Source organism: Trichomycterus rosablanca, chromosome 5 (genome assembly GCF_030014385.1).
Source record: "Trichomycterus rosablanca isolate fTriRos1 chromosome 5, fTriRos1.hap1, whole genome shotgun sequence".
NCBI lineage: Eukaryota > Metazoa > Chordata > Actinopteri > Siluriformes > Trichomycteridae > Trichomycterus > Trichomycterus rosablanca.
Genome location: NC_085992.1, coordinates 34825287 through 34851537, shown reverse-complemented (window position 1 = coordinate 34851537; position 26251 = coordinate 34825287). Strand labels below are relative to the sequence as shown.

General features: G+C 38.1%; 1 protein-coding gene across 1 annotated transcript; it reads left to right on the top strand.

Annotated features, from left to right (window-relative positions):
* Window positions 1-259: 259 nt before the first annotated feature.
* Window positions 260-25803, top strand: sfxn5a (sideroflexin 5a). Its single transcript, XM_062995092.1, is given in 15 exon segments — window positions 260-363; window positions 4526-4638; window positions 5024-5106; window positions 8852-8906; window positions 9410-9435; window positions 10216-10269; window positions 10373-10429; window positions 11374-11439; window positions 13307-13401; window positions 18290-18351; window positions 18354-18385; window positions 18545-18564; window positions 18566-18628; window positions 22825-22938; window positions 25321-25803. Coding segments are annotated over 13 exon segments (795 nt in total). The 5' UTR covers window positions 260-363; window positions 4526-4638; window positions 5024-5037; the 3' UTR covers window positions 25403-25803.
* Window positions 25804-26251: the final 448 nt, after the last annotated feature.

Below are 26251 nucleotides of genomic sequence, written 5' to 3'. Positions count from 1 at the left end.
TCCAGCTAAGAAGAATCTCTTGTGTCTGTGTTTGCTTTCTGACAGAAAAGTTCCACTACACTTGGTTGATAATTGAACTGGCCATTTAAGTGGAGTTTCCAGTAAAACAACAGGTGTCTCCTGGTCTCAGAGACACTCTCCTCACTTAGTTTTCTGTGGTGGTTAAAAACAACATTACCCAAAATGCACTGGGAGGAAGAAATAGATTTTAGGGGCGTAACCGGAGTATTTGAGGCTTACATTACGCTAAACTCAGCACTTCAGTTCCCATTTCATTCAGCCTGTTAGCTTTGGGTTTCTTCCACCATGTCTGAATCCACCGTGTATCCTCATTTTAAACTGGCAGAGCCTCGCTTTGATCAGGTAACTGTGTCACACACACACACACGCACACACACACACACACACACACACCAAGCAAAACTGTGCAAACTAACGGTAAACCACCAGTTGTGTTGCTAACTCATCGGTTGCTGCTTAATTAAAAGCGCTTAAAAATCAATTTTATAAGTTATTATAAGATAAATTTGAGTGAGTATGTCTGCTGTCAGTTTTATAGTTTTATTGCTTGCTTTTAATTTTTCTATTTAATTATGGAGAACCCACTCTATCAGAGCCCCCTGTTGGTTTTATAATGCTAGTGTCTTCACAGTAATTATCAACAGATAGCTTTATATAATTACAAACTGATTTATGTACAATAATTCTTTTTTCTCTGTTTTCATTTGGCTTTAAAAGAAATTTTAAGACAATGTGTAGAACCTTTTGTTTATATGCAATTTGGCAACATGCCCTCCTGTCATTTTAGTCATTTAGTAGAAAACTTTAAGGTTTCAGTATTAGTCCTAGATTAAATCATTAATATGTATGACTTATTTATTAGCCAAATATATCAAAATACAGATAATATAAAAAATGTGGCATTGGTCCAAGTCAGGCCAGCTTACTAACATTGAACATATTTAAACACACGAATAGCTCCAGTCACCCTAAATATTAGCAGGCTGGCTAACATCTAATAAGCTCACATTTATCACTTGTAAATACAAAGGGATTTTAAAACATTAATGTACGTCATTATATTCTCATTGATGTATTAAAATGTAGCCAAATATCAAAATATTCTATACTATAATAACTACAGTCAGCTGTTACAGTTGTGAAAATTAAAGACTGCCTTAACAGTACATCGTACATCGTAAGTCTATGTAGGTGGCTTTGTTTCAAAACATGGCAAAAATTGGTATTAGCCATATTAGAGGAGTTACACATGTGAAAATCATGAATTATTTTATTTGTACTTCTAGGGCTGAGCAATTTGATAAAATCAGAGCAATTTTTGCCTGTGGTTTCAATGGTACATTAATTGTCTTATAATTTCATGTTATAATTATTTTTTACTTATAATTCTTTACTAAAAAGTAAATTATTAAGGCATTGGTACAAGAATGTAAATTAAATGTTTTCATTTATTTGGTAAAAACTACTTTTTCTAAAATGCATTGCAAATTATTTATGATAATTGTTTTCGAAACCACTTCTAAAAACAAGTTGAAGAAAACAGATACATACAGATACACAATTTTTTACTAACCACTTCACCCTTGTCAGAATTACACCACCAGTAAACACTGTGGCACCAGACAAGATGGCAGTTAATTGCAGTGCAACACACAGTAATAAATACATTTACCCACTTACACCTGGTGGCAAGCAGCCAGTCCACATTTTGCATGTTATTGTGAAGTATGAGAAAACCAGACTACATTTAGGAAACCCATGCAAACATGTGGAGAACATACCAAGCTCCTTACAGACAGTGATTGGAGGCAAGGCTTGGATCAAACCCAATTTTCCAGAACCCATGATGCTGTGCAGTACCCAGTCCACCAGCTCCTGTCCCTTGCTACTTCAAACTAGGTACATAAATGATGTACAATTGACAGTTAGTCAAATGGGTGCCCCAAAAAAACGTTTTTCTAAAACGTGCCAGAAGTATATTGGCTGTTTAAAATTCTTGTGTGTGATAATCCATGATGCCTAGGCACCCTTTTCCAGGGCGTAGTCCTGCCTTGTATCCAGAATAAAGCAGTTAGTAAAAATGGATAAATAAATGAGAATCTCTCATTATTAAAACACTTTATTAATGTCAGATCATATCCTCCTGCCCTAAAACCACAATCTGTATTATAAATGCAGGAAAAAATTAAAATAATTGAATTTTTAAGCTTAAAAAAAGCCAGTAACTTTCCATAAATAACTATTTAATTATCTAGTTATGAGTGAATAGTCTCTGACACTGTAAAACTGCAGATGTTCTGTAATTACAGTGTATCACAAAAGTGAGTACACCCCTCACATTTCTGCAGATATTTAAGTATATCTTTTCATGGGACAACATTGACAAAATGACACTTTGACACAATGAAAAGTAGTCTGTGTGCAGCTTATATAACAGTGTAAATTTATTCTTCCCTTAAAATAACTCAATATACAGCCATTAATGTCTAAACCACCGGCAACAAAAGTGAGTACACCCCTAAGAGACTACACCCCTAAATGTCCAAATTGAGCACTGCTTGTCATTTTCCCTCCAAAATGTCATGTGATTTGTTAGTGTTACTAGGTCTCAGGTGTGCATAGGGAGCAGGTGTGTTCAATTTAGTAGTACAGCTCTCACACTCTCTCATACTGGTCACTGAAAGTTCCAACATGGCACCTCATGGCAAAGAACTCTCTGAGGATCCTAAAAGACGAATTGTTGCGCTACATGAAGATGGCCAAGGCTACAAGAAGATTGCCAACACCCTGAAACTGGGCTGCAGCACAGTGGCCAAGATCATCCAGCGTTTTAAAAGAGCAGGGTCCACTCAGAACAGACCTCGAGTTGGTCGTCCAAAGAAGCTGAGTGCACGTGCTCAGCGTCACATCTTTGAAAGATAGGCGCAGGAGTGCTGTCAGCATTGCTGCAGAGATTGAAAAGGTGGGGGGTCAGCCTGTCAGTGCTCAGACCATACGCCGCACACTACATCAAATTGGTCTGCATGGCTGTCACCCCAGAAGGAAGCCTCTTCTGAAGTCTCTACACAAGAAAGCCCGCAAACAGTTTGCTGAAGACATGTCAACAAAGGACATAGATTACTGGAACCATGTCCTATGGTCTGATGAGACCAAGATTAATTTGTTTGGTTCAGATGGTCTCAAGCATGTGTGGCGGCAATCAGGTGAGGAGTACAAAGATAAGTGTGTCATGCCTACAGTCAAGCATGGTGGTGGGAATGCCATGGTCTGGGGCTGCATGAGTGCAGCAGGTGTTGGGGAGTTACATTTCATTGAGGGACACATGAACTCCAATATGTACTGTGAAATACTGAAGCAGAGCATGATCCCCTCCCTCCGGAAACTGGGTCGCAGGGCAGTGTTCCAGCATGATAATGACCCCAAACACACCTCTAAGACGACCACTGCTTTATTGAAGAGGCTGAGGGTAAAGGTGATGGACTGGCCAAGCATGTCTCCAAACCTAAACCCAATAGAACATCTTTGGGGCATCCTCAAGCGGAAGGTGGAGGAGCGCAAAGTCTCGAATATCCGCCAGCTCCGTGATGTCGTCATGGAGGAGTGGAAAAGCATTCCAGTGGCAACCTGTGAAGCTCTGGTAAACTCCATGCCCAGGAGAGTTAAGGCAGTTCTGGGAAATAATGATGGCCACACAAAATATTGACACTTCAGGAACTTTCACTAAGGGGTGTACTCACTTTTGTTGCCGGTGGTTTAGACATTAATGGCTGTATATTGAGTTATTTTGAGGGAAGAATAAATTTACACTGTTATATAAGCTGCACACAGACTACTTTTCATTGTGTCAAAGTGTCATTTTGTCAGTGTTGTCCCATGAAAAGATATACTTAAATATCTGCAGAAATGTGAGGGGTGTACTCACTTCTGTGATACACTGTAGTTACATACTAAATGAAAGACCAGAGCAGATGTATACCACTGTCTGCTGCAGAGATACTGTAAAATATGGTGTGAAAAGAACTTCTTAAACACACACACATATGAAAAGTTTAATTATGTTGGAAAAGTTTAATTGCTTTCACTGTTTATAAGGGAGCAGACAGTTGGTGTTTGTAAGAAGGCGGCTGCATCTGGTGGCAAAAAAAACAACTGGCGAGTTGTGCAGCAACAGCTGCCTCTCCAAGTCTACAGAAGCTGTGGCCTTAGAAATCTGTAAAATGATCTAATAAAAGAAACCAGTTAATTAAAACTTAATTATAATTAATCTGAATTTTTGTACTTTTTAATTTTTTTTCCTGGACCTTCTGCTTCCTAGGGCAATTATTAATTTGTTATTATGTTTTGTAATGAATCGGGTTATGCAAAGCAATTCTTAGTAGGGGATAATTCAGGAGATAATAGTTTAAGGTTGTTTAATGTCTTCTCTCTATATCCCAGAGATCATTTTATGGGCGACTGAGACATTTTCTGGATGTAATTGACCCTTGTACACTCTTTGTGTCAGAGGTAACCAATAATGAGAACATCAGACCCTAAAAAGAAGGATATTAGATCCCAAAAAGGAGGGCATCAGACCCCAAAAAGGACATCAGACTCCATAAAAGGAGGACATCAGAGGTAAGTAAGCCATCCAAGTATTTTTTGGATGCAGAAAAAAATTGAGGATGCTAGATAAGGATTAATCAAAAAGCTAAATAAAGACCAGATAATTAACAACATAAATAAAGGAAGTGTTTGATGACCAAAATTAAGGTTAAATAAGGTTAAAACTGGATAGACATTTAATTTTGTTCAGTTATATTTATTATGTAGGCATTTGAGACATGAGGCAAAGAGTTACTTTAGGGCATTGAGTACATTTTTCTGTAGTGAATGTTTATTAATCTGTTTTTTTCTTACCATTCATACATTCTGAAAGACTTTCAAATGAACCTATATTGTTTTTCCGTATTTTTTGTATTTTCTGTTTATTTGTTTGATTGTTTGTTTGTTTTTTACCTAGCCTCGCCTAAATTAATGTGTGGAACTTCTACTGTACAACACTTTAAAGATGGCACCTTACCCCAAGGTGTAACCAACGCACAGGTTTGTTAGACATTTTCTACACTCAAATGCCAACATAGTGAGTTCACAGATGTTTACAATTATTGGCTGTTTGATACACCTAACAAAACAGTGCATTTGAAGGTATACAACCACAGACTGTATTTTTTTAGTCTCAGCTCAGCAGTGAAATGTGAAATATGTTGACACACTATACTGCTGCACCTGATTTCAGCACCACACTCACTTTCTTGTCAGGGCCTCTGTTATGTTGGTCAGTGGTGTCAAGTCAAAATCTTTTTAATGGAATGAAAATAAATGATTATTGAAGTGAGGACTTTTAGAGCATAAGATTGTTATTATCGGAACGTGCTGAAGCTAAAGGTCTCTTTTGGAGTTTTTGGAGTTATGATATGGCACTTAGCCATAATGTTTCAAAATGGTTTTGTTTTTTGTTTTTACTTAGAGGTCACGCGGCACGGTGGCTAAGTGGGTAGCACTGTCGCCTCACAGCAAGAAGGCGGGGCTATCCAGGTCCTTTCTGTGCGGAGTTTGAATGTTCTCCCTGTGTCTGTGTGGGTTTCCTCTGGGTGCTCCGGTTTCCTCCCACAGTCCAAAGACATGCAAGTAAGGTGAACTGGAGATACAAAATTGTCCAAGACTGTGTTTGATATGACCTTGTGAACTGATGAATCTTGTGTATTGGGTACTTACCGTTTCTGTCATGAATGTAACCAAAAGTATAAAACATGACGGTAAAAATCCTAATAAACAAACAAACAAACATAGAGGTCACAGATGTTATTCTAATTGTAAATTGTCTCTCCATATGTTCTTGCTTTGGGAGGCTCAAAAAGTAAAACAGGCAATTGTACATTTCTGTAAAATCCAGTGATTGATTGTCCAGATTGTGGACACTGTGTTGTGATTCATATGTACATTTTAGATTTTTTTTTAAAATTTAATATTCTTTCAGCATTTACAGACATAATGTCTTTTGACTTTGTATTAAGTTCTAGATATTGATGCTGAAAAACATCCCAAATTTCTTTTCCAAATGCTAATGATGCCTGGTTTTATTTTAAAGGATGTTGCCACCTGTTAGAATGATGTGCTCAACTAGTAGCAATCACAGTAAATGGAAAAAACCCACAGAGCCACTGCAAACACCCCAAATGCTTTATTGGTACGATGTGTCTACAGACACATGAGCTGTACCTACGATTTTATTAAATACTTCAAGACTAATGATAAGAAAAGTAAGAGAGAAGCCAGCAGTCACTTAAAAATAGTTGAAAACAGCAGGAACAGCAATTACTCCAAAATTATACAAAACTTCATCAGTCCATCACATGGCATACACACACACACACACACACACACACCAAGGGTAATTTTACTATTTGAATGATATGTATATGGTCAGAGATTTTACTAATGTGACATCCTTAAACAAAAAGCTATAATCTCAATATAAAATGTAATAATAATTCAGTTATTAATCCTATTAGTAATCTAAAACAATAATGTAATGCAATAACCAGTGTAACCCACACATGCTTAAATCATCACCCACTTTACTTTTACGTCTGCAGAAATCAGTGGCTTACATGATCCAGAGGTGAAAATCAGATGTCAGATGTCACTGGCTATAGGAATTAGAAGGCCATGGGGAACAGAATAATAGAACTTAATAATATATACAGTGTATCACAAAAGTGAGTACACCCCTCACATTTCTGCAGATATTTAAGTATATCTTTTCATGGGACAACACTGACAAAATGACACTTTGACACAATGAAAAGTAGTCTGTGTGCAGCTTATATAACAGTGTAAATTTATTCTTCCCTCAAAATAACTCAATATACAGCCATTAATGTCTAAACCACCGGCAACAAAAGTGAGTACACCCCTAAGAGACTACACCCCTAAATGTCCAAATTGAGCACTGCTTGTCATTTTCCCTCCAAAATGTCATGTGATTTGTTAGTGTTACTAGGTCTCAGGTGTGCATAGGGAGCAGGTGTGTTCAATTTAGTAGTACAGCTCTCACACTCTCTCATACTGGTCACTGAAAGTTCCAACATGGCACCTCATGGCAAAGAACTCTCTGAGGATCTTAAAAGACGAATTGTTGCGCTACATGAAGATGGCCAAGGCTACAAGAAGATGCCAACACCCTGAAACTGAGCTGCAGCACAGTGGCCAAGATCATCCAGCGTTTTAAAAGAGCAGGGTCCACTCAGAACAGACCTCGCGTTTGTCGTCCAAAGAAGCTGAGTGCACGTGCTCAGCGTCACATCCAACTGCTGTCTTTGAAAGATAGGCGCAGGAGTGCTGTCAGCATTGCTGCAGAGATTGAAAAGGTGGGGGGTCAGCCTGTCAGTGCTCAGACCATACGCCGCACACTACATCAAATTGGTCTGCATGGCTGTCACCCCAGAAGGAAGCCTCTTCTGAAGTCTCTACACAAGAAAGCCCACAAACAGTTTGCTGAAGACATGTCAACAAAGGACATGGATTACTGGAACCATGTCCTATGGTCTGATGAGACCAAGATTAATTTGTTTGGTTCAGATGGTCTCAAGCATGTGTGGCGGCAATCAGGTGAGGAGTACAAAGATAAGTGTGTCATGCCTACAGTCAAGCATGGTGGTGGGAATGCCATGGTCTGGGGCTGCATGAGTGCAGCAGGTGTTGGGGAGTTACATTTCATTGAGGGACACACGAACTCCAATATGTACTGTGAAATACTGAAGCAGAGAATGATCCCCTGCCTCCGTAAACTGGGTCGCAGGGCAGTGTTCCAGCATGATAATGACCCCAAACACGCCTCTAAGACAACCACTGCTTTATTGAAGAGGCTGAGGGTAAAGGTGATGGACTGGCCAAGCATGTCTCCAGACCTAAACCCAATAGAACATCTTTGGGGCATCCTCAAGCGGAAGGTGGAGGAGCGCAAAGTCTCGAATATCCGCCAGCTCCGTGATGTCGTCATGGAGGAGTGGAAAAGCATTCCAGTGGCAACCTGTGAAGCTCTGGTAAACTCCATGCCCAGGAGAGTTAAGGCAGTTCTAAGAAATAATGGTGGCCACACAAAATATTGACACTTCAGGAACTTTCACTAAGGGGTGTACTCACTTTTGTTGCCGGTGGTTTAGACATTAATGGCTGTATATTGAGTTATTTTGAGGGAAGAATAAATTTACACTGTTATATAAGCTGCACACAGACTACTTTTCATTGTGTCAAAGTGTCATTTTGTCAGTGTTGTCCCATGAAAAGATATACTTAAATATCTGCAGAAATGTGAGGGGTGTACTCACTTTTGTGATACACTGTACATCCACATTAATAATCTATAATAATAATGGTTTTCATTTTCATAAAAACTTATAATGAACCTACAAAAGAACTAAAATATGTATTTTGTTTTTACAAGGAATTATGTTTATTACATAACAAAAAACAGAAATCACTGAAATCCCAAGTCACAGCTATGCTTAATATTTTAATGCCCAAGAGCACTTTTTAAAAAAGCAGACAGTGGTGATGTTTGTATGAAGAAGCATTTTGTCCACCTGAGCACTGTATTGATTGAGTATTTGTGCAAATCTGTTAACTATATTATTATTAGTGGGCGTTTATGTAAATGCACACACTGACAGGCAGCACACTCAGCTGGGGTTTTAGGTAGAATAAGTGAGTGATCACAGGTTGTCTAGCCCTCCCATCTGTTTTTACTCTTTTTCTTTCTCCCCCTCTGTGCTATCGGTGGTGTCAGGCTATCCTCCATCCAGACACTGGAGAGAAGATCCCCATGCCCTTTCGCATGTCAGGTGAGGGTGTGAGCATGTCTGTAACCTGTGTGTATGTGACATGGCTAGTTGGCGGTTTGGCTCCTTGTTACCATGCCTGGAGTCCTGGGCAGCATGGCAGGTGATCCACGTGGACTGGGCGATTGGGAAAGGTCACACTCAGCTGGGTTCTGATTAAAGCCGTCACCCCCTGCTGCCTGGAACTGATGTTGGGCCTCTCAGAAATAGGAGTGCTTTAGACTGGTGTTAACAAAGCTATTTAAAGACAGAGAGAGAGAGGAAGAGACAGAATGACCTGTTTGCTGGAACAGGGTGATGGCTACCTCTGGAATGAGCACTAGAGTCCTTCAGTGAAGAGTCTAATCAGCGTTATTACCATGTAAATGGTTAGTGGGGACATGAGGGAGTCTTTTTATAGGATAATTAAAGCATTTATGACAGAGCCCTATTGCCCTTTATTCCTTCTTAAAGAGTTTTTTAAACTTCCACTTTTATATTCTTTTCTTTGCTTTTTGTGTTTGTAGGTTTTATTCTCTTTGGTCCACCAGTGGTAGGTTGCTAATAGAAGAAGAAAAGCCAATGTAATATGAATGCAAACATTAATAAAACTTTATAGTTGTGATTTCAAACACTGCTGAATGCATTTTGTTTTAAACATTAATTTGTTTATTTAACACACTAATTTATCTTTAAAAAAATAAAAACTGGAAAAGTTTGAATCAATGTATTTACTAACTGGTAGTAACTTTGATAATGGTGAGGAAAAACTTTAGACCACTTTTCCTGTCTTCCTTGAACAACACCCTTTAGTTTGTGTCATGCTATCTCAATTGGGTTAAGGTCTAGATGGACAATTAATCTGATTAAATAATTATTGTCAAAAACAATTCTGGATACAATGAATTACATTTAAAACTGATACAATAAAAATTTTTTTATTGATTTGTGTTTACAAATTGTCCAAGAATCACCAGAAAAGCCCTACGACATGATGCTCCCTCCACTACACTACACAGCAGGAATTAAATAGTGTTTTTGGGGAGCACTAGTTTTCCCCATGACGTCCTTTAATATTTACATTGAAATTTTTTATAGCTTACAAATGAACAGACCTAAAAATAAACTACCTTTTTAAGTGTTGAACAATGTACTACTCAAGTAATCTATGCAGCAAATGTACCTCATATGAAACAAAATCACAAAAGTTTTTTTTAGTAGCTGTTTTAAGCAGACATTTAAAGTGCTGGTTGCTTACTCAGTATATTGTGGCTGTTCTGATAAAAAAAATAAAAATAAATCGGCTTCTAACAACAGCTGTCCGCTGTTATAGGTTATTGGTCTCCTACTGCCCAATCCAACCCTGGCCTCAACAATCTTCTGACAAGTAAACACTCCTTGCTTCTAGTTCCATTCTAATAGATGAAAACGTAACATACTTTACATACTACAGTTCTTTATTTACTTTTTTCTCTCTCTGGATCTCTTAGTGGCTGAACCAGAGCCATAATGCCTGTGTGAACTACTGCAATTGCAATGCCACAAAGGTGCAGTATGAGCAGCACAGTCTGATCCAGGGTGCAATAAAGATGGATGGCAGTTGTTGTTAGTCGAGTTTCAGCCCTTTTGGCAATCGTTTTGCAATAATTATATAAACCTGTTTTGTTTTATTATTTTTGTTGAAAATTATTAATTGTCTATGTTTTCATTTTCATTTGTGCCTCTTCTGATTGTAAACATTTCATTTTATCATTCAAATTCAACAGAAGTATTTAAAAAAATACATTTATACATTTACATTTGCGGCATATAGCAGAGCTTTTTTGCAGAGTGACTTACAATTATGACTAAATACAATTTGAGCATCTGAGGGTTAAGGGCCTTGCTCAGTATATGGTGGTGGTGGGACTTCTGATTACAGTACTGCTGAGCTACCACTGCTCTAAAAAATATTTTTGCTTTAACAGGGATAAAAATATTTATTAAAATAATTATAATAACAAATACACATACATATTATCACATAGGCAACAGAAGTGAAAAAAAAATGTCACAATTAACCCTGGTATAAAGCAATATGTTTGTAGTTTAGCAAATGTTTGGAATGGGGTGAAGCAAAATATTTTTTACTATACTCCTTTTAGGGGTAATAAATGTGCAAACAATGTCAGAAATGTTTAAAATTGTAGAACATTTATTTCTGAAGGTTCAATAGATGCCTATTACTAATGTTAACATTTATTTGGTAATTATTTATTTTTAATGTATTTATTTATTTGTGAGATTGACACCAGATGTCTTATTTTTACAGAAATGAATGGATTGTACAGTTCCCAATTTTAAATAATTAAAGACTATTTTTTTCAGTCAGTTTTGTAAAATTTGTAATTGTATTTTATTTATTTAGTTTTATTCTGCTTTATCTTGCTCTTATTACCACTATTTTACTGGCAAACCTTGATTCAGATTAATTGATTAATTCTGTTTGTAGCCTACACAGAGGTCTAAATTCTTTCTTGGATACCTGGGTGCAGTCAGCAGTGCAGTCACCATTGCAGTGAGTTTAGCACCCACATTTAACACAAATCTTAAACCCCTATCATCAAGCATGCTACATATCGTATTTTGAACATATTTGGTTGGTAAAGTACAACCCTGTCAATAAGGCGAATTTCAGCTTCAGGTACCAGGCCCTATTGTCTGTCACACAGACCTCAGCACGTCTCCATGTAACCATGCCCCCCCTCATGTCCTCTAGAGCCAATTAGCTGCCCCGCTGGCGGCGGTTTGATGCCCTGGGGCATGACAACCATAACCGCGATGACTGCAACTACAAATGGCTCCATGCCTGTGGGAAGTGGAGGGAGGGGTCACTAATTAAAACCCCGAGTCCTGACGAAGTTCCCTGCTGGGAAGGGCATGGTGGGGAGCAGGGATGAAGCTGTTAGATGGTAGTTAGACAGGCCTGTAACAGGAGCTGCTGGAAATGACCAGAGACTCCCAACGCCAGGCAAGAAACAACTTTACTCAGCCTGTCATGACCTGTCACCAAGCCTTGTGGGCCCTTGGGAGAATCATTGTCCTCACACGCACAGGAAAACAAATGTATTAATGAAGTATGTACGTTTTCATCTGAAAAGTTGAGCTTAAGTTCACATTTATAAGTTGATATGATATCAGATGCATGTGTAATACAATGTAATTTGCAGTGTTGTTTTTGTTTGTTAACTGTATTCTGTTTTTGATTGACATTGCTTCACAATTTAAGTTTCACCTTTTATTATTTCTGTCATGATATAGATACTTGAGATGAGATTGGTGTGCAGACGTGGAACTTTTTGCATACTAAAAATACATGTTCATCTAGGAAATCAAAGGTTGTATTAAAGTGAATGCAGTCCAATAAAAAGTTCATTTTACAATTAGGGATAATCTCCGTCTGGTTAGGGTTACATAAATACTAAAAGTATTGTTTTAGTCTATTTTAAGGGTTTGAGTATTTTGTCTAGCTCACTTTTTGATTTTGAAAAACCTAATAAATGTACAGTTTTCAAAACCTAAATTAAACAAGCTTTGTAATATCAATCACTGTTTATTTTTTATAGTAAAAATGTACAGTGGGTGGCTCAGTGGGTAGCATTGTTGTCTCTCAGCAAGAAGGTCCTGCATTTGATTTTCGGGTAGAGTAGTCTGGGTCCTTTCTTTGTGAAGTTTGCATGTTCTCCCCTTGTCTGTGTGGGTTTCCTCCAGTTTGCTCCTACAAGTCCAAAGACATGCAAGCAGATTAATTGGAGATACTAAAATTTGCCCTGAGTGTGTGTGAGTGTATCTGCTCTATGATGGACTAGCAACCTGTCCAGGGTGTCCCATATCCCAAATCAGAATAAATTGGGACAGTATAGAAAACGTAAACAAAGGATGTAAATAAAAAGTGTTTCTTACATTTACTTTTATTTTTGTTTCATTGTGGACTATGAATCCAAGAAAGTTCATATTTTGTCTGGTCTTTATTTAATTTGTTAATATACATTTATTCCTGCATTTCAGGCCTGCAATACATTCCAAAAAGATTGGGACAGGGGCAGTTTAGGGCTAGTAATGAGGTTAAAAAAGCTAGGTAATTATGGGATTTCGAATGGGTGATGTTAACAGGTGATTGTAATTATAATTTGAAACAAAAGCAGTATCTACGAAAGGCTGAGTCTTTGAGGAGCAAAGATGGGCAGAGAATCTTTATTTTTCTGATTGGGGTTGTAATATTACACATTTCTTTATAAGATCCCAACAGCTAACATTTCTAAAAAAACAAAGAGACCATAACATAAATTTTGATGGATTGAAAATGTGTTTAGACACAGTTATAGAATGGTGTAATGTATGTTCTGTATAATCTCACAAATATGATGCATTTGTGTTTTGTACAGGTGGGTCTTAATGTTCTGATTAGGAGAGCTGAACATTTCAGCCCAGCCACACGACTTCTGGTTCAAAGATTCATCCCTTTTCCAGCTGCCAGTAGGTATCTATCCATGAGCGTGAAAATAAGGAGAAGGATATTGTTTTAGTGTCCTGTTTGGCGTGTATTTTATTGTCTACAAGACAGTACTGTCTTGCAGGCCTTAAACCAGCCTGGTTAAACATGTGCATTACATAAATGAATGACTAAATCAGTAGCGCTAAATATTAATTCATTAAGATTATATGACCTTTTATGTCACGTCATTTTTTGTCTCAGCGCTCATTGTCATGTGTTTATAAATGTAATGACACTTGTGTTTGCAATCCTTTAACCACCAATACATTAAGTGTTTGTTTATTTTTCTTTATTGGTGTCTTTCTGTTCTGACTGGTGTCATAGGGGAATTGCTGGAACGCTATCTCACTCTTCCATTAGCGTTCTGTGGCTCTAACAAGGCCAGAGGGGCTCTGAGAGACAGTCCCAGGATGCCGTGGGGATACTTGGCTGTAATTAAATTGTTTTTGTCCCCTCACCCCATCGCTTTAATTAAATCAGACAGTCCCCCTTACCTTTTGGCTTGGGTAACGGAGCCTCGTTAGCTCCTGGTTGCTGCTCTGTAATTGGTTAATTAGGCCTAAAGTGCTCTCTTTGTCAGCAAAGGGATCCTTGTCTCCTGGCCACCAGGTCGTCCATGGTGTTTGTTTTTCCCCCAGTGTTTGCTTCTAAAAGTATATTAAATGAATCTAATTGCAAAAAATAAAGGCATTGTATTTGAAAAAAATGCTTTTTAAGTTTAACTTCAAAGTTCAGCCTTAGTTAAAGTCTGTTTCAACTGAAGAACAGCATTCAGGCATGCAGAAGCATCTATTTATCTATCTGTCTGTCTGTCTGTCTGTCTAATCACTTTGGCACATTTCATAATTTATGTTCTTAACAATATTTTTTAATGTTTTTAAGCATTATGTTTGTGTTTTTGCACTTGTGTATGCCTGTGTGTATGTGCGCGCATGTGCATGTCTCTGGTTAATTGATCTGGGTCTAAACCCCTCAGAGGTGAATAGCTATTTACTTTACCAATTAACTCAGTCCCATAACACTGCAGCACTGAACACTGATAACTCACAACACAAAGCCTGCAAATTAAAAATGCTTCAGGCTTTCTCTCACTTTTACACACACACACACACACACACACAGACAGACACACACACAGACATACACCCACACACCAACTAAACAGAGTAAATTATCATGCTGTTTTGATATCGTTTGGATTTATGTAGCAGTTAAAGCTGCTGTAATTATTTTCAGACACTATTTTTGTAAATTGTAAATTACACCAAGACATTTTGTTATATTAATGACAACATAGTATGTTTTGTTTGTGTTATTAAATACTGTTAGAATAAATTTCTTAGTCAGCTTATGAAAAGGAAGCAGATATGTGTTGGCCTTTGGACAGTAGGGTCCGGAGCCCCTCAGGGGTCCATGGCGTACTTTCGCGCTATGTGGTCCTTGACTGTGTTAATTTATTTTTAACGATATTATGGTGGTGGCGATCACTATCAACTACAATTGTCAGAATATTAATCAACTGTTAGCCTAATTGACTTGTCTATTTAATTAAATTGCTTTCGAATTAGGCCAGTCACCACCAACAACCTTTGTTTTCTTCACAGAGGTTGTTTATTTTCTCATTTAGGTTACATATCTTAGCACTGGGGCAGTGACAGGTTCCAAGTCTATTATCTTCCTTTTAAATAATTTAGTAAATACATAACCTTGTTCTACATTGCCAAATAAAATCAAAATAATCAAAATAAGATTTTCAGGTCCAAAATGCTTAGCTGTGTCACCTTCTGAACAAAAATGCAAAAATGCAAAAGTAATTAAAGGATATTCTTAATTTGGCATAATTTTATGTTTGAACTATTTAAAATGTTGCAAAACAGTGTAGCTTTAAAAGTATTCCAATTATTGAAAAATGTGGTTTCAAATTAACACATACAACTAAAGCTTTTTTATTTTTAAAAGCTATTTATTTAAGAAAATAGATCTAAACTAGTAGATGATTAAAGTAACATAAATATTTTGTGGTCATTGACATGGTCAGACTTTTCACATATATTTTGTTAGACTAATTTTAAATAGACTAATTAGACTAATCATCATGTAGAGTTTAAAAAATATTAACAACAAAAAAGAATTTCTAATGTGTGCAGGTTTATTTTAAAGGCACAGTATGTAACTTCTGTGTTTTTAGATATTTAAAGAGTTTCGGTAGAAATGCTATTCCATCCTATCTTCTATACCCTGATCAGCCATAACATTAAAACCACCTTCTTGTTTCTACACTCACTGTCCATTTTATCAGCTCCACTTACCATATAGGAGCACTTTGTAGTTTTACAATTACTGACTGTTGTCCATCTGTTTCATGCTGTTCTTCAATGGTCAGGACTCTCCCAGGACCACTACAGAGTAGGTATTATTTAGGTGGTGAATCATTCTCAGCACTGCAGTGACACTGACACTGGTGGTGTGTTAGTGTGTGTTGTGCTGGTATGAGTGGATAAGACAAGGCAATGCTGATGGAGTATTTAAAAAGTCCAGCAGCGCTGCTGTGTGTGATCCACTCATTTCAGCACAACACACACTAACACATCATCACCATGTCAGTGTCACTGCTGTGCTGAGAATGATCCACCACCTAAATAATGCCTGCTCTGTGACCATTGAAGAACAGGGTGAAAGCAGGCTAAAATGTATGTAGAGAAACAGATGGACAACAGTTAGTAATTGTAGAACTACAAAGTGCTTCTATATGGTAAGTGGAGCTGATAAAATGGACAGTGAGTGAAGAAACAAGGAGGCAGTTTTAATGTTATGGCTGATCAGTGTACATGTAAGGGCTTATACAGTGTATCACAAAAGTGAGTACACCCCTCACATTTCTGCAGATATTTAAGTATAACTTTTCATGGGACAACACTGACAAAATGACACTTTGACACAATGAAAAGTAGTCTGTGTGCAGCTTATATAACAGTGTAAATTTATTCTTCCCTCAAAATAACTCAATATACAGCCATTAATGTCTAAACCACTGGCAACAAAAGTGAGTACACCCCTAAGAGACTACACCCCTAAATGTCCAAATTGAGCACTGCTTGTCATTTTCCATCCAAAATGTCATGTGACTCGCTAGTGTTACTAGGTCTCGGGTGTGCATAGGGAGCAGGTGTGTTCAATTTAGTAGTACAGCTCTCACACTCTCTCATACTGGTCACTGAAAGTTCCAACATGGCACCTCATGGCAAAGAACTCTCTGAGGATCTTAAAAGACGAATTGTTGCGCTACATGAAGATGGCCAAGGCTACAAGAAGATTGCCAACACCCTGAAACTGAGCTGCAGCACAGTGGCCAAGATCATCCAAAAAAAGAGCAGGGTCCACTCAGAACAGACCTCGTGTTGGTCGTCCAAAGAAGCTGAGTGCACGTGCTCAGCGTCACATCCAACTGCTGTCTTTGAAAGATAGGCGCAGGAGTGCTGTCAGCATTGCTGCAGAGATTGAAAAGGTGGGGGGTCAGCCTGTCAGTGCTCAGACCATACGCCGCACACTACATCAAATTGGTCTGCATGGCTGTCACCCCAGAAGGAAGCCTCTTCTGAAGTCTCTACACAAGAAAGCCCGCAAACAGTTTGCTGAAGACATGTCAACAAAGGACATGGATTACTGGAACCATGTCCTATGGTCTGATGAGACCAAGATTAATTTGTTTGGTTCAGATGGTCTCAAGCATGTGTGGCGGCAATCAGGTGAGGAGTACAAAGATAAGTGTGTCATGCCTACAGTCAAGCATGGTGGTGGGAATGCCATGGTCTGGGGCTGCATGAGTGCAGCAGGTGTTGGGGAGTTACATTTCATTGAGGGACACATGAACTCCAATATGTACTGTGAAATACTGAAGCAGAGCATGATCCCCTCCCTCCAGAAACTGGGTCGCAGGGCAGTGTTCCAGCATGATAATGACCCCAAACACACCTTTAAGACGACCACTGCTTTATTGAAGAGGCTGAGGGTAAAGGTGATGGACTGGCCAAGCATGTCTCCAGACCTAAACCCAATAGAACATCTTTGGGGCATCCTCAAGCGGAAGGTGGAGGAGCGCAAAGTCTCGAATATCCGCCAGCTCCGTGATGTCGTCATGGAGGAGTGGAAAAGCATTCCAGTGGCAACCTGTGAAGCTCTGGTAAACTCCATGCCCAGGAGAGTTAAGGCAGTTCTGGGAAATAATGGTGGCCACACAAAATATTGACACTTCAGGAACTTTCACTAAGGGGTGTACTTTTGTTGCCGGTGGTTTAGACATTAATGGCTGTATATTGAGTTATTTTGAGGGAAGAATAAATTTACACTGTTATATAAGCTGCACACAGACTACTTTTCATTGTGTCAAAGTGTCATTTTGTCAGTGTTGTCACATGAAAAGATATACTTAAATATCTGCAGAAATGTGAGGGGTGTACTCACTTTTGTGATACACTGTAGGTATTTTCTAATTTAGTAGTTTCACAATTTATAATATACATGCCAGTTCCAATTTGATGGGGGGGAAAAAGTAAAAAAAAATTACGTCTGTCATAATAAACTGAAATTGTTGAAAAATTTTGAATATTTTTCAATGCTACGAACAGGCTATTTTTTTATATATATATTCAGTGTTATATTTGCTGTATCTGATGTGTATTTAAACAGGATTTTAATCACAATTAAAAATATTCTGTGTAGTAATCTTAAATTAAAGAAAGCGTTGATACTGAAAACTTTTGCTCTGTGTTCGGGCACATTGTGTCATTTGCTCAGCAATCTACAGAAGACAGGGTTAATTACATCAAGCTTTGCACTGTTAACTTTTTGCTTATTCAATCTTTGTTATAGCAAGTGCCAATGTGTGCAGTGTGCTGCTGATGCGCCACAGTGAGCTGTTTGAGGGCATCAGTGTACTGTGGTGGGCATTTCAAGGCTGGCAGCTAGATGGGTACATGAGCACCCAGAGCTGCTCATCTTTATTTACTCTAATGCAACACATACAGTACAACACATACAGTACAACATTTGCTGTGTATCAAACTAGGAGATGATAATTCATAACAAGCTTGTTTGTGTGGAAATTGAGTGTATTGCTTTGTGTGCATAGGCTTTGTTGGAGACAGCAGTAACGTGTGTTTCTGCCAGTGCCCATCCTTTTGCTACCGCCCATGTTGATGACCATGCTGGAGAGGTTAGAGTGTCTTGTTGTTTTTTTATTGTGTTGCATGTTCTATATTATGTGAAAAATACACACATAAAAGAGACTCACTCAAAGAGACTTGGCAAATAGTAAAAATATTTTGAAATGAAGACAAGACATGTCACAGTCATGTTGACAAAGCATGTTATTTTCATGTAATTAATTTTAAAAACCTGATATGATTGGGACATTTTATTTACAAACTACATTTCAGAAAAGTTGAGATTTTTTGTGAAAACTGTGATTTGATCTTAATTCTCTTTAACCTTTATTTAACACACAAAAGTATACTGAAATTACCAACCCCATTTCCAAAAAAATGGGACATTTTGTAAAATGCAGTGAAAAGAAGAATGTGTGACTTATTACTTATAATGAATTTTTATTTGTCAGTCAGTTAAAAAATGTAATGGTAATTTAGCTTTTGACCATCTACCATACATAATAATGTGGAAAAATACATAGAAATCTCAGTCCATGTAAAGCAAGGCAGCAAAACACTGTTGAATGTAAGATAAGATAAGATAAGATGTGTGTGACCTTCAAGCCCTCAGACGGCATTGCATCTTGCTTCTGTGATAATGATAATCACATGGGCTTGGAAGTGCTTTGGAAAACCATTGAGTTATTACACAGTCAGACTGCATCAAGAAATGCAACCTGAAACTTTACTATGCAAAGAAAATGCCATACGTCAGCTCTGTGCAGGACTGCTGCCACGTTTCCTGGGCATGAGCTGGCAGCTGTAGCCTAGTGGTTAAGGGACTGGTCCAGTAATCAGAAGGTTGCCGGTTCAAGTTAGATTGTTGCTTAGGTTGCTTAGATTGTATACTGTCACAACTGTAAGTCGCTTTGGATAAAAAGCGTCTGCTAAATGCCAAAAATGTAAATAAGCTCATCTCAGATGGACCGAAAAACAGTGGCCAGATGATTCATGTTTCAGCTTATTTTTTGGAAGAACACAAATATTTTTGTTAAAAAAAAAAATGTCACCTGATGATGCCATAATGTTTAAATTAGCTCATCATGACAATGATAAATGTATAGCAATGTTAATATCATACCTCTATGGTGCCCCGCTCTTCTTAGTCATTCACTTTGTCCATGCATGTTTTTCCACTTCTGTGTGTTTTGTAGTTGTGATTCAAACTATATTTTCACAACTTAATCTGCAGGTGTGTATCCATGTATTGTAGCAAACGGTGAGTTGCCCTGTGCATTGCTGCCAGTCAGCTTACCCTCATTGCCTTTCAATAGAGCAAGAAGAAGAGAGCAGAGGGGTCAGTGTAATAGGGGTTTTAAGAGGGTGTTTGATGGATTAGTGTGCTGAGAGGAGTGTGTGTATGTTACACATGTGTGATGGCCAATTCTTCGGCATAGTTTCCCACCTGCGGGGCCTCCTACTTTTTGCCACTTTCATTCAAGTGTTCATTGGCTTCTCTAAAGCGTATTTTGCTTGGCTCTTTTAGATTGAATTAGCAGTGACTAATGATGACATAGTGTAAGCAGCTGATGGACATGATAAAAGATATTTAACATACTGCTTTATTATGAATTTCCTGGGTTCCTTCTCACACACTCTCAATCTCTCCTTGTAAGCACACATATACTTTGCACTCGAGCGTGCACATGTCTGGCCGTGTCTGTTGGCCAATTAATGCTCATCACGCGTATGTGTTGATGAAGTCGTCATTAAGCAGCCGTTGCCTTTATTAAAGCAGGACTGCTTTGGAGGACTCCTGCAGAGCATGCTATCCCACAAGCCCTCATGCCACACTGCGGCCGTGAGTAAGGGGTGGGGGAGGTGTCAGCACAAAGTGATCTCGCGTAACTTTGTGGAAGTGGTGGGGGTAAAAGGGGGGTTTTAATGATTATCACAGGAATGCACATAATGCTGAGTTTTTATTTTGTCAAAGAATTATGTATGTGTGTTGAGTCAGGAATTGAGCCAAAAACTGTCACAGAATGCATAATTTTATTTGTATATAGCACAATAAGACAGTAAGTCAGTAGAAGAGCTTCAGGAGACTTTTGTATACATTTTCAGGTATCTGGAACTGTACTGGAGATAGACATGATGTTGGTTAAAAGTACAGGTTAAAATCTTTCATGGCTGTAAACTGGCTTGGGATCTGGTCAGTGTGATATATATGCTGATCAGCCATAACATTAAAACCATCTCCTTGTTTCTACACTCACTGTTCATTTTATCAGCTCCACTTACCATATGGAAGCACTTTGTAGTTCTACAATTACTGACTGTAGTCCATCTATTTCTCTACATACTTTTTTTAGCCTGCTTTCACACTGTTTTTCATGGTTTAGGTGGTAGATCATTCTCAGCACTTCAGTGACAATGACACCACAATGGTGGTGGTGTGTTAGTTTGTGTTGTGCTGGTATGAGTGGATAAGACACAGCAGTGCTGCTGGAGTTTTTAAATACCGTGTCCACTCACTGTCCACTCTATTAGACACTCCTATCTTGTTGGTCCACCTTGCAGATGTAAAGTCAGAGACGATCGCTCATCTATTGCCGCTGTTTGAGTTGGTCATCTTCTAGACCTTCATCAGTGGTCACAGGACGCTGCCCACGGAGCACTGTTGGCTGGATATTTTTGTTTGGTGGACTATTCTCAGTCCAGCAGTGACAGTAAGGTGTTTAAAAACTCCATCAGCACTGCTGTGTCTTATCCACTCATACCAGCACAACACACACTAACACACCACCACCATGTCAGTGTCACTGCAGTGCTGAGAATGATCCACCACCCAAATAATACCTACTCTGTAGAGTCCTGACCATTGAAGAACAGCATGAAAGGGGGCTAACAAAGCATGCAGAGAAACAGATGGACTACAGTCAGTAATTGTAGAACTATAAATTGCTCCTATATGGTAAGTGGAGCTGATAAAATGGACAGTGAGTGTAGAAACAAGGAGGCAGTTTACACTTGTGAACATGCTGACATGTAAATAATATGCAACCCTACCAAAACCCTTTCCAGTTGAGCAGTCTTTGTGACTAAAGCTCCTGGATATTTTCTTTGGAAAGTCTTAATCCAGAATTTTTATCTATGTCACAAAGTATGATGGGATGTTAATGCTTAATTTTATAGTATACTTATGGGTACACCTGTTTAAAAACTTGTAAATTGGTTACTTTTATACGTTCCTTTATTTGTCATATATACATATACACATGTACAGGCCCAACAGTGGCTGTATAGCAAGCTGGGATTCGAACCCACAACCTTTTAGTTGGTACCCCACTGCTTTACCCAGTAGGCTACCACTGTCCCATTTACTCATTTATTTGGCATCCATTAGCGTTTCATTTTGGGCTGCCATTCTTATTAAAAGCAATGCCTGTTTATGTCAAGTGTAATTGAAGCTGAGGTGATTCTTTTACTTGTTTTAAATGTTCATCAGTGTTTATTTGTAGTATTTTCTCATTTGTACTGGTCTTTTTGTGTATATAATTAGATCAGTCATGATTCTAAAATTTCGGATAATTATTTGTTGTAAGATAACTGCACTTAACTAATTATTTTGTCTTTCTGTTGATAATATTCCAATTATTGACAAAGAAATTTGAATATGTTATCTTTAACTGTAATAATACATAAACACTTATTAATTTAGTTGGTGACCAATATGAATAATAACTTAAACATACAAAACCTATTAGAGAAATACACAAACAAAATTAATAAACAATTGTTTTTTGTTTCATAGGAACAAGCAAATAAATTATTATGTTAATTTAATTTAAATCTATTATTAAAATCTAATATTAAATTTTATATTATACAGGGCTGTACAGTATAAAAAAAACACTGTTTGCCTACTGCTTCAGTGCAATGGTGAAAAGACAGATAGTTTTCTCAGCTATAGTGTTGAGGGCCTGCACAAAGCCCTGAAACATCTACCACCAACCAGGTCTCCCTGTGTCTAATCTTACAAATGCTCTTTTGACAAAATAGGCACAAATTTCTACCATTACTCCAAAATCTTTTGCCACAAGAGGGTGGATTCCAAAAAGGGGAATGTTTGGGTGTCCGGAAGCTTTTGGCAACATGCTGTAACTAACATGATAAAAGTGGTTTAGTTAAATGTATTTTCTGATGTCATGATATACACTGTCATACTGTTCAGCACTAACATGTACATGCATGTGTGTGAGAGACTTCCTCTGCTGCAGGCTCACTGTCGTCTTGTGCTGCCAGTACACAGCTTGGTTTGTCTTGCTGCTTTCAGTCTGGCCCTGCCTCTTGCCATCAGTTTGTTCCCACAGAACAGCCAGGAAGGCACCACAACATACAGCATAATTACAAACCCAGTTTCAAATAAAGTTGGGCAATTATAAAATTGTCAATAGATCAGACTGTAATGATTAGCAAATCTTTTTTGGCCTGCATTTAATTGGAAACAACGTGTCTGTCTCAAAACCTACTAAGCTGCCTTGCTGCCCCCTGCCTACCTATATTTCATCATAGCATTGTGCAATACTAAACAGCATTTGGTTGCAGTCACTGCTGCTACAGGTGACATAATTAGTTATTAAGTTTAAATGGGCATTAACGTCTTTACATTTGTCATATATGTGCTGCACAGCCCAATACTTCATTAAATAAAACAGCCATTTAAAAACTACTTTGGGTTTTCTTATGTTCTCCTAGGCTTATATTACGTTTTGTATGAGGATCTGAAACCATGGATGCCTAAGTAGGGAGGATTTTAACCAACGTCGAACTTTAGAAGGCAGATTATTGAGGCGATCTAGTTAGATAGCGGCCGTCTCTACCCACCGTTTCAGTTTTAGCTTACTAAGCTAACAGATTTAACCAGTGGGCTGAGGCGACACATCCAGCTAACATGCAAGCTAACATCTTCTTCCATGTACCAAAAACTGTTAGATTGTCACTGACAAACCCAAAAATGCAAATAAATTGCATGTACATATTTATAAAAATTATAATGAAGAATTTTTTTAAAATTAATAAAATAAAATTAATGATAATGCTGATATGCTGGGATTGCCCTCACGTCTAAGGAAGCACACAGAGCTCCTTCGTTATCTGTTCAGAATATTGGTCAGAATAAGGCATCTCAGTAGGCTGTATTTTAAGTCCTCTAAGAATTGAGACAGCCTCTCAGGAGCGCACGTAGGATGACATAAAATGCTGGCTATGTAGAGTGCTCACTAGGTTTTTTGTATACTGTATGTACATGCTGATTCTATAATTGATGGCTGCAACAGGTTCCAAAAGCTTGGAATAAGGGTAGGCAATTGTATTATACTAACATGTTTAAATATGCCCACGTTCAAAGACATGTAAGTCCAAAGACATGTAAGTTAACTGGAGAGACAAAATTGCCTGTGACTTTGTTTGACATTGAACTTAAACCCAAATCATGTGTAACCTGTCAGGCCATAAATGTAACCAAACTGTAAAACATGATAATAACTAATACATTTTTTTATATTGTTTTGGATTGTAGATAGGAAATCCATAAAGCTTTGCAATAATGCATTGAGAAACATTCTTAAACAGTTGGACTATTTGCTTATAGTTTATTGCAAATGAGTGCAACAAAGTGCAAGACAGCATAATACAGTACAACATGCACAATTTAAGATGCCACAAAATACAACAAAAAACATGCAATGCAACACAGTGCAAGACAACACACTGTTAGAAACACACAATGCAGCCTGCCAACCCATCATATACAGCACAAAAGCCAATTGCCTGAGGGAACAAATCACAACACAACAGCATTACATTACACCACAGCAGTTCTTAACACACAAAACAAAAATGAAACAGCTCTACAGGACACTCCAAAACACAGCATTAAACAACTTCTCCGTCCCTTCTCCCTCTCCCTCTGTCTTTGTCTGTCGTGAAGAGAGTTATGATTTAAAATGGTCTGTAATAAGCTGTTCATCCATATGGTTACTGATCTGTAGACATATGTGCTGCCAACTTCTTCCATTCCTCCCTCTCCTCTTCCCTCCTCCTCTACTCTCACTTCCTCGCTCCCTCTTTACACGTTTCGGAGGGTTCCAGACGAGTGTGCTCCCAAAAATCCACCGCTCCTGTACCCCCACCTTTTCACACCCTATGGCACGTCTGTTTCAGATTCTGCTTCGCACACTCACAAATTTTTTGCCATCTGTTTCTGAGCAAAACATTGCATGTTTTAGCTCTGCCTTGGCTATTTACCAATCCTCATTGCTTTATTTTTACGTTTATTTTCTGAAAGCGTCAGTTTTGCCTGTGAAAAATGCTTGAGGCCCCTTTCATAAAGGACGCAGTTCTTTAATTCACGTTTAATGGAACGTTTTAAACACCTTAATGAGTAGATGTTTATGGTTAATAAATGTAATTTTTAGCTGACAGATCAGCTCCTTAACATGGATTTATAAAAATAACTACATGTAACATTAAATAGTAAATCAGTGTGTGTCAAGGAAAATGTTTTATAGGTTGTGATTAGAACAAACTAGTGATGTCCCTGACCAATCGTGCAAAGTGCTGCTTTAACTTTAATTGATGTTTACTCGAGTCATGGTTCAGATTTACAGATATGTTGTGTCTGTTGAGTCACTAAAAATAAATGGGGGAAAAAAAAGATGTAATCATGACTATGTGATGACTTTTATTTTTCAATCCCTCAGATTGATGTGTCTCAGCTTGAGCCAGAGATCTCTGTGGCAACACAGTGCAAGGTGCTGACCTACAAGAAAGGTCTTTAACAAATCATACACTTCAGTGCTAGGTGATAAATGACTGAAAAATCTACTTTTGGAGACCTTTATAACATGACTGAAACTGTGAGTTCAAATGCAAAGCACGAAGCTTCACAGTGTTTGGTTCTAACCTGCTGCGGATGTGGGTGTGGATGTTATCACTTGCATACTGCAACAGGCACATTCAAACCTTAGAACTAATCACTTTAAATATGCCGTTGTTTACTCGAGGAAATTAACACCAAATTAACTGGAAATCAACAAACAGAACAACAGATTGAGTGCTTTAATTTTCTCTTTTTTAGCTGTTTATAGAATGCATGACAACATAAACTGTTTTCCTTCATACACCTATATTACTTGAGGAATTAAGCAATTAAATGTGATAATTAAGGGGAAAGAAAGAATAAAAGGCATTGTTGTCATTTAGCAAATAATACACAGATATGTTGTAAAAGTGTAGTATCCTCCAAGAGGAGAATATATAGACTATACACCGATCAGGCATAACATTAAAACCACCTCCTTGTTTCTACACTCACTGTCCATTGTATCAGCCCCACCTACCATGTAGAAGCACTTTGTAGTTCTACAATTACTGACTGTAGTCCACCTGTTTCTCTACATACTTTTTTAACCTGCTTTCACCCTGTTCTTCAATGGTCGTCCACAGGACCACCACCGAGCAGGTATTATTTAGGTGGTGGATCATTCTCAGCACTGCAGTGACACTGACATGGGGGAGGTGTTAGTGTGTGTTGTGCTGATATGAGTGTATAAGACACAGCAGCGCTGCTGGAGTTTTTAAACACCTCACTGTCACTGCTGGACTGAGAATAGTCCTCCAACCAAAAA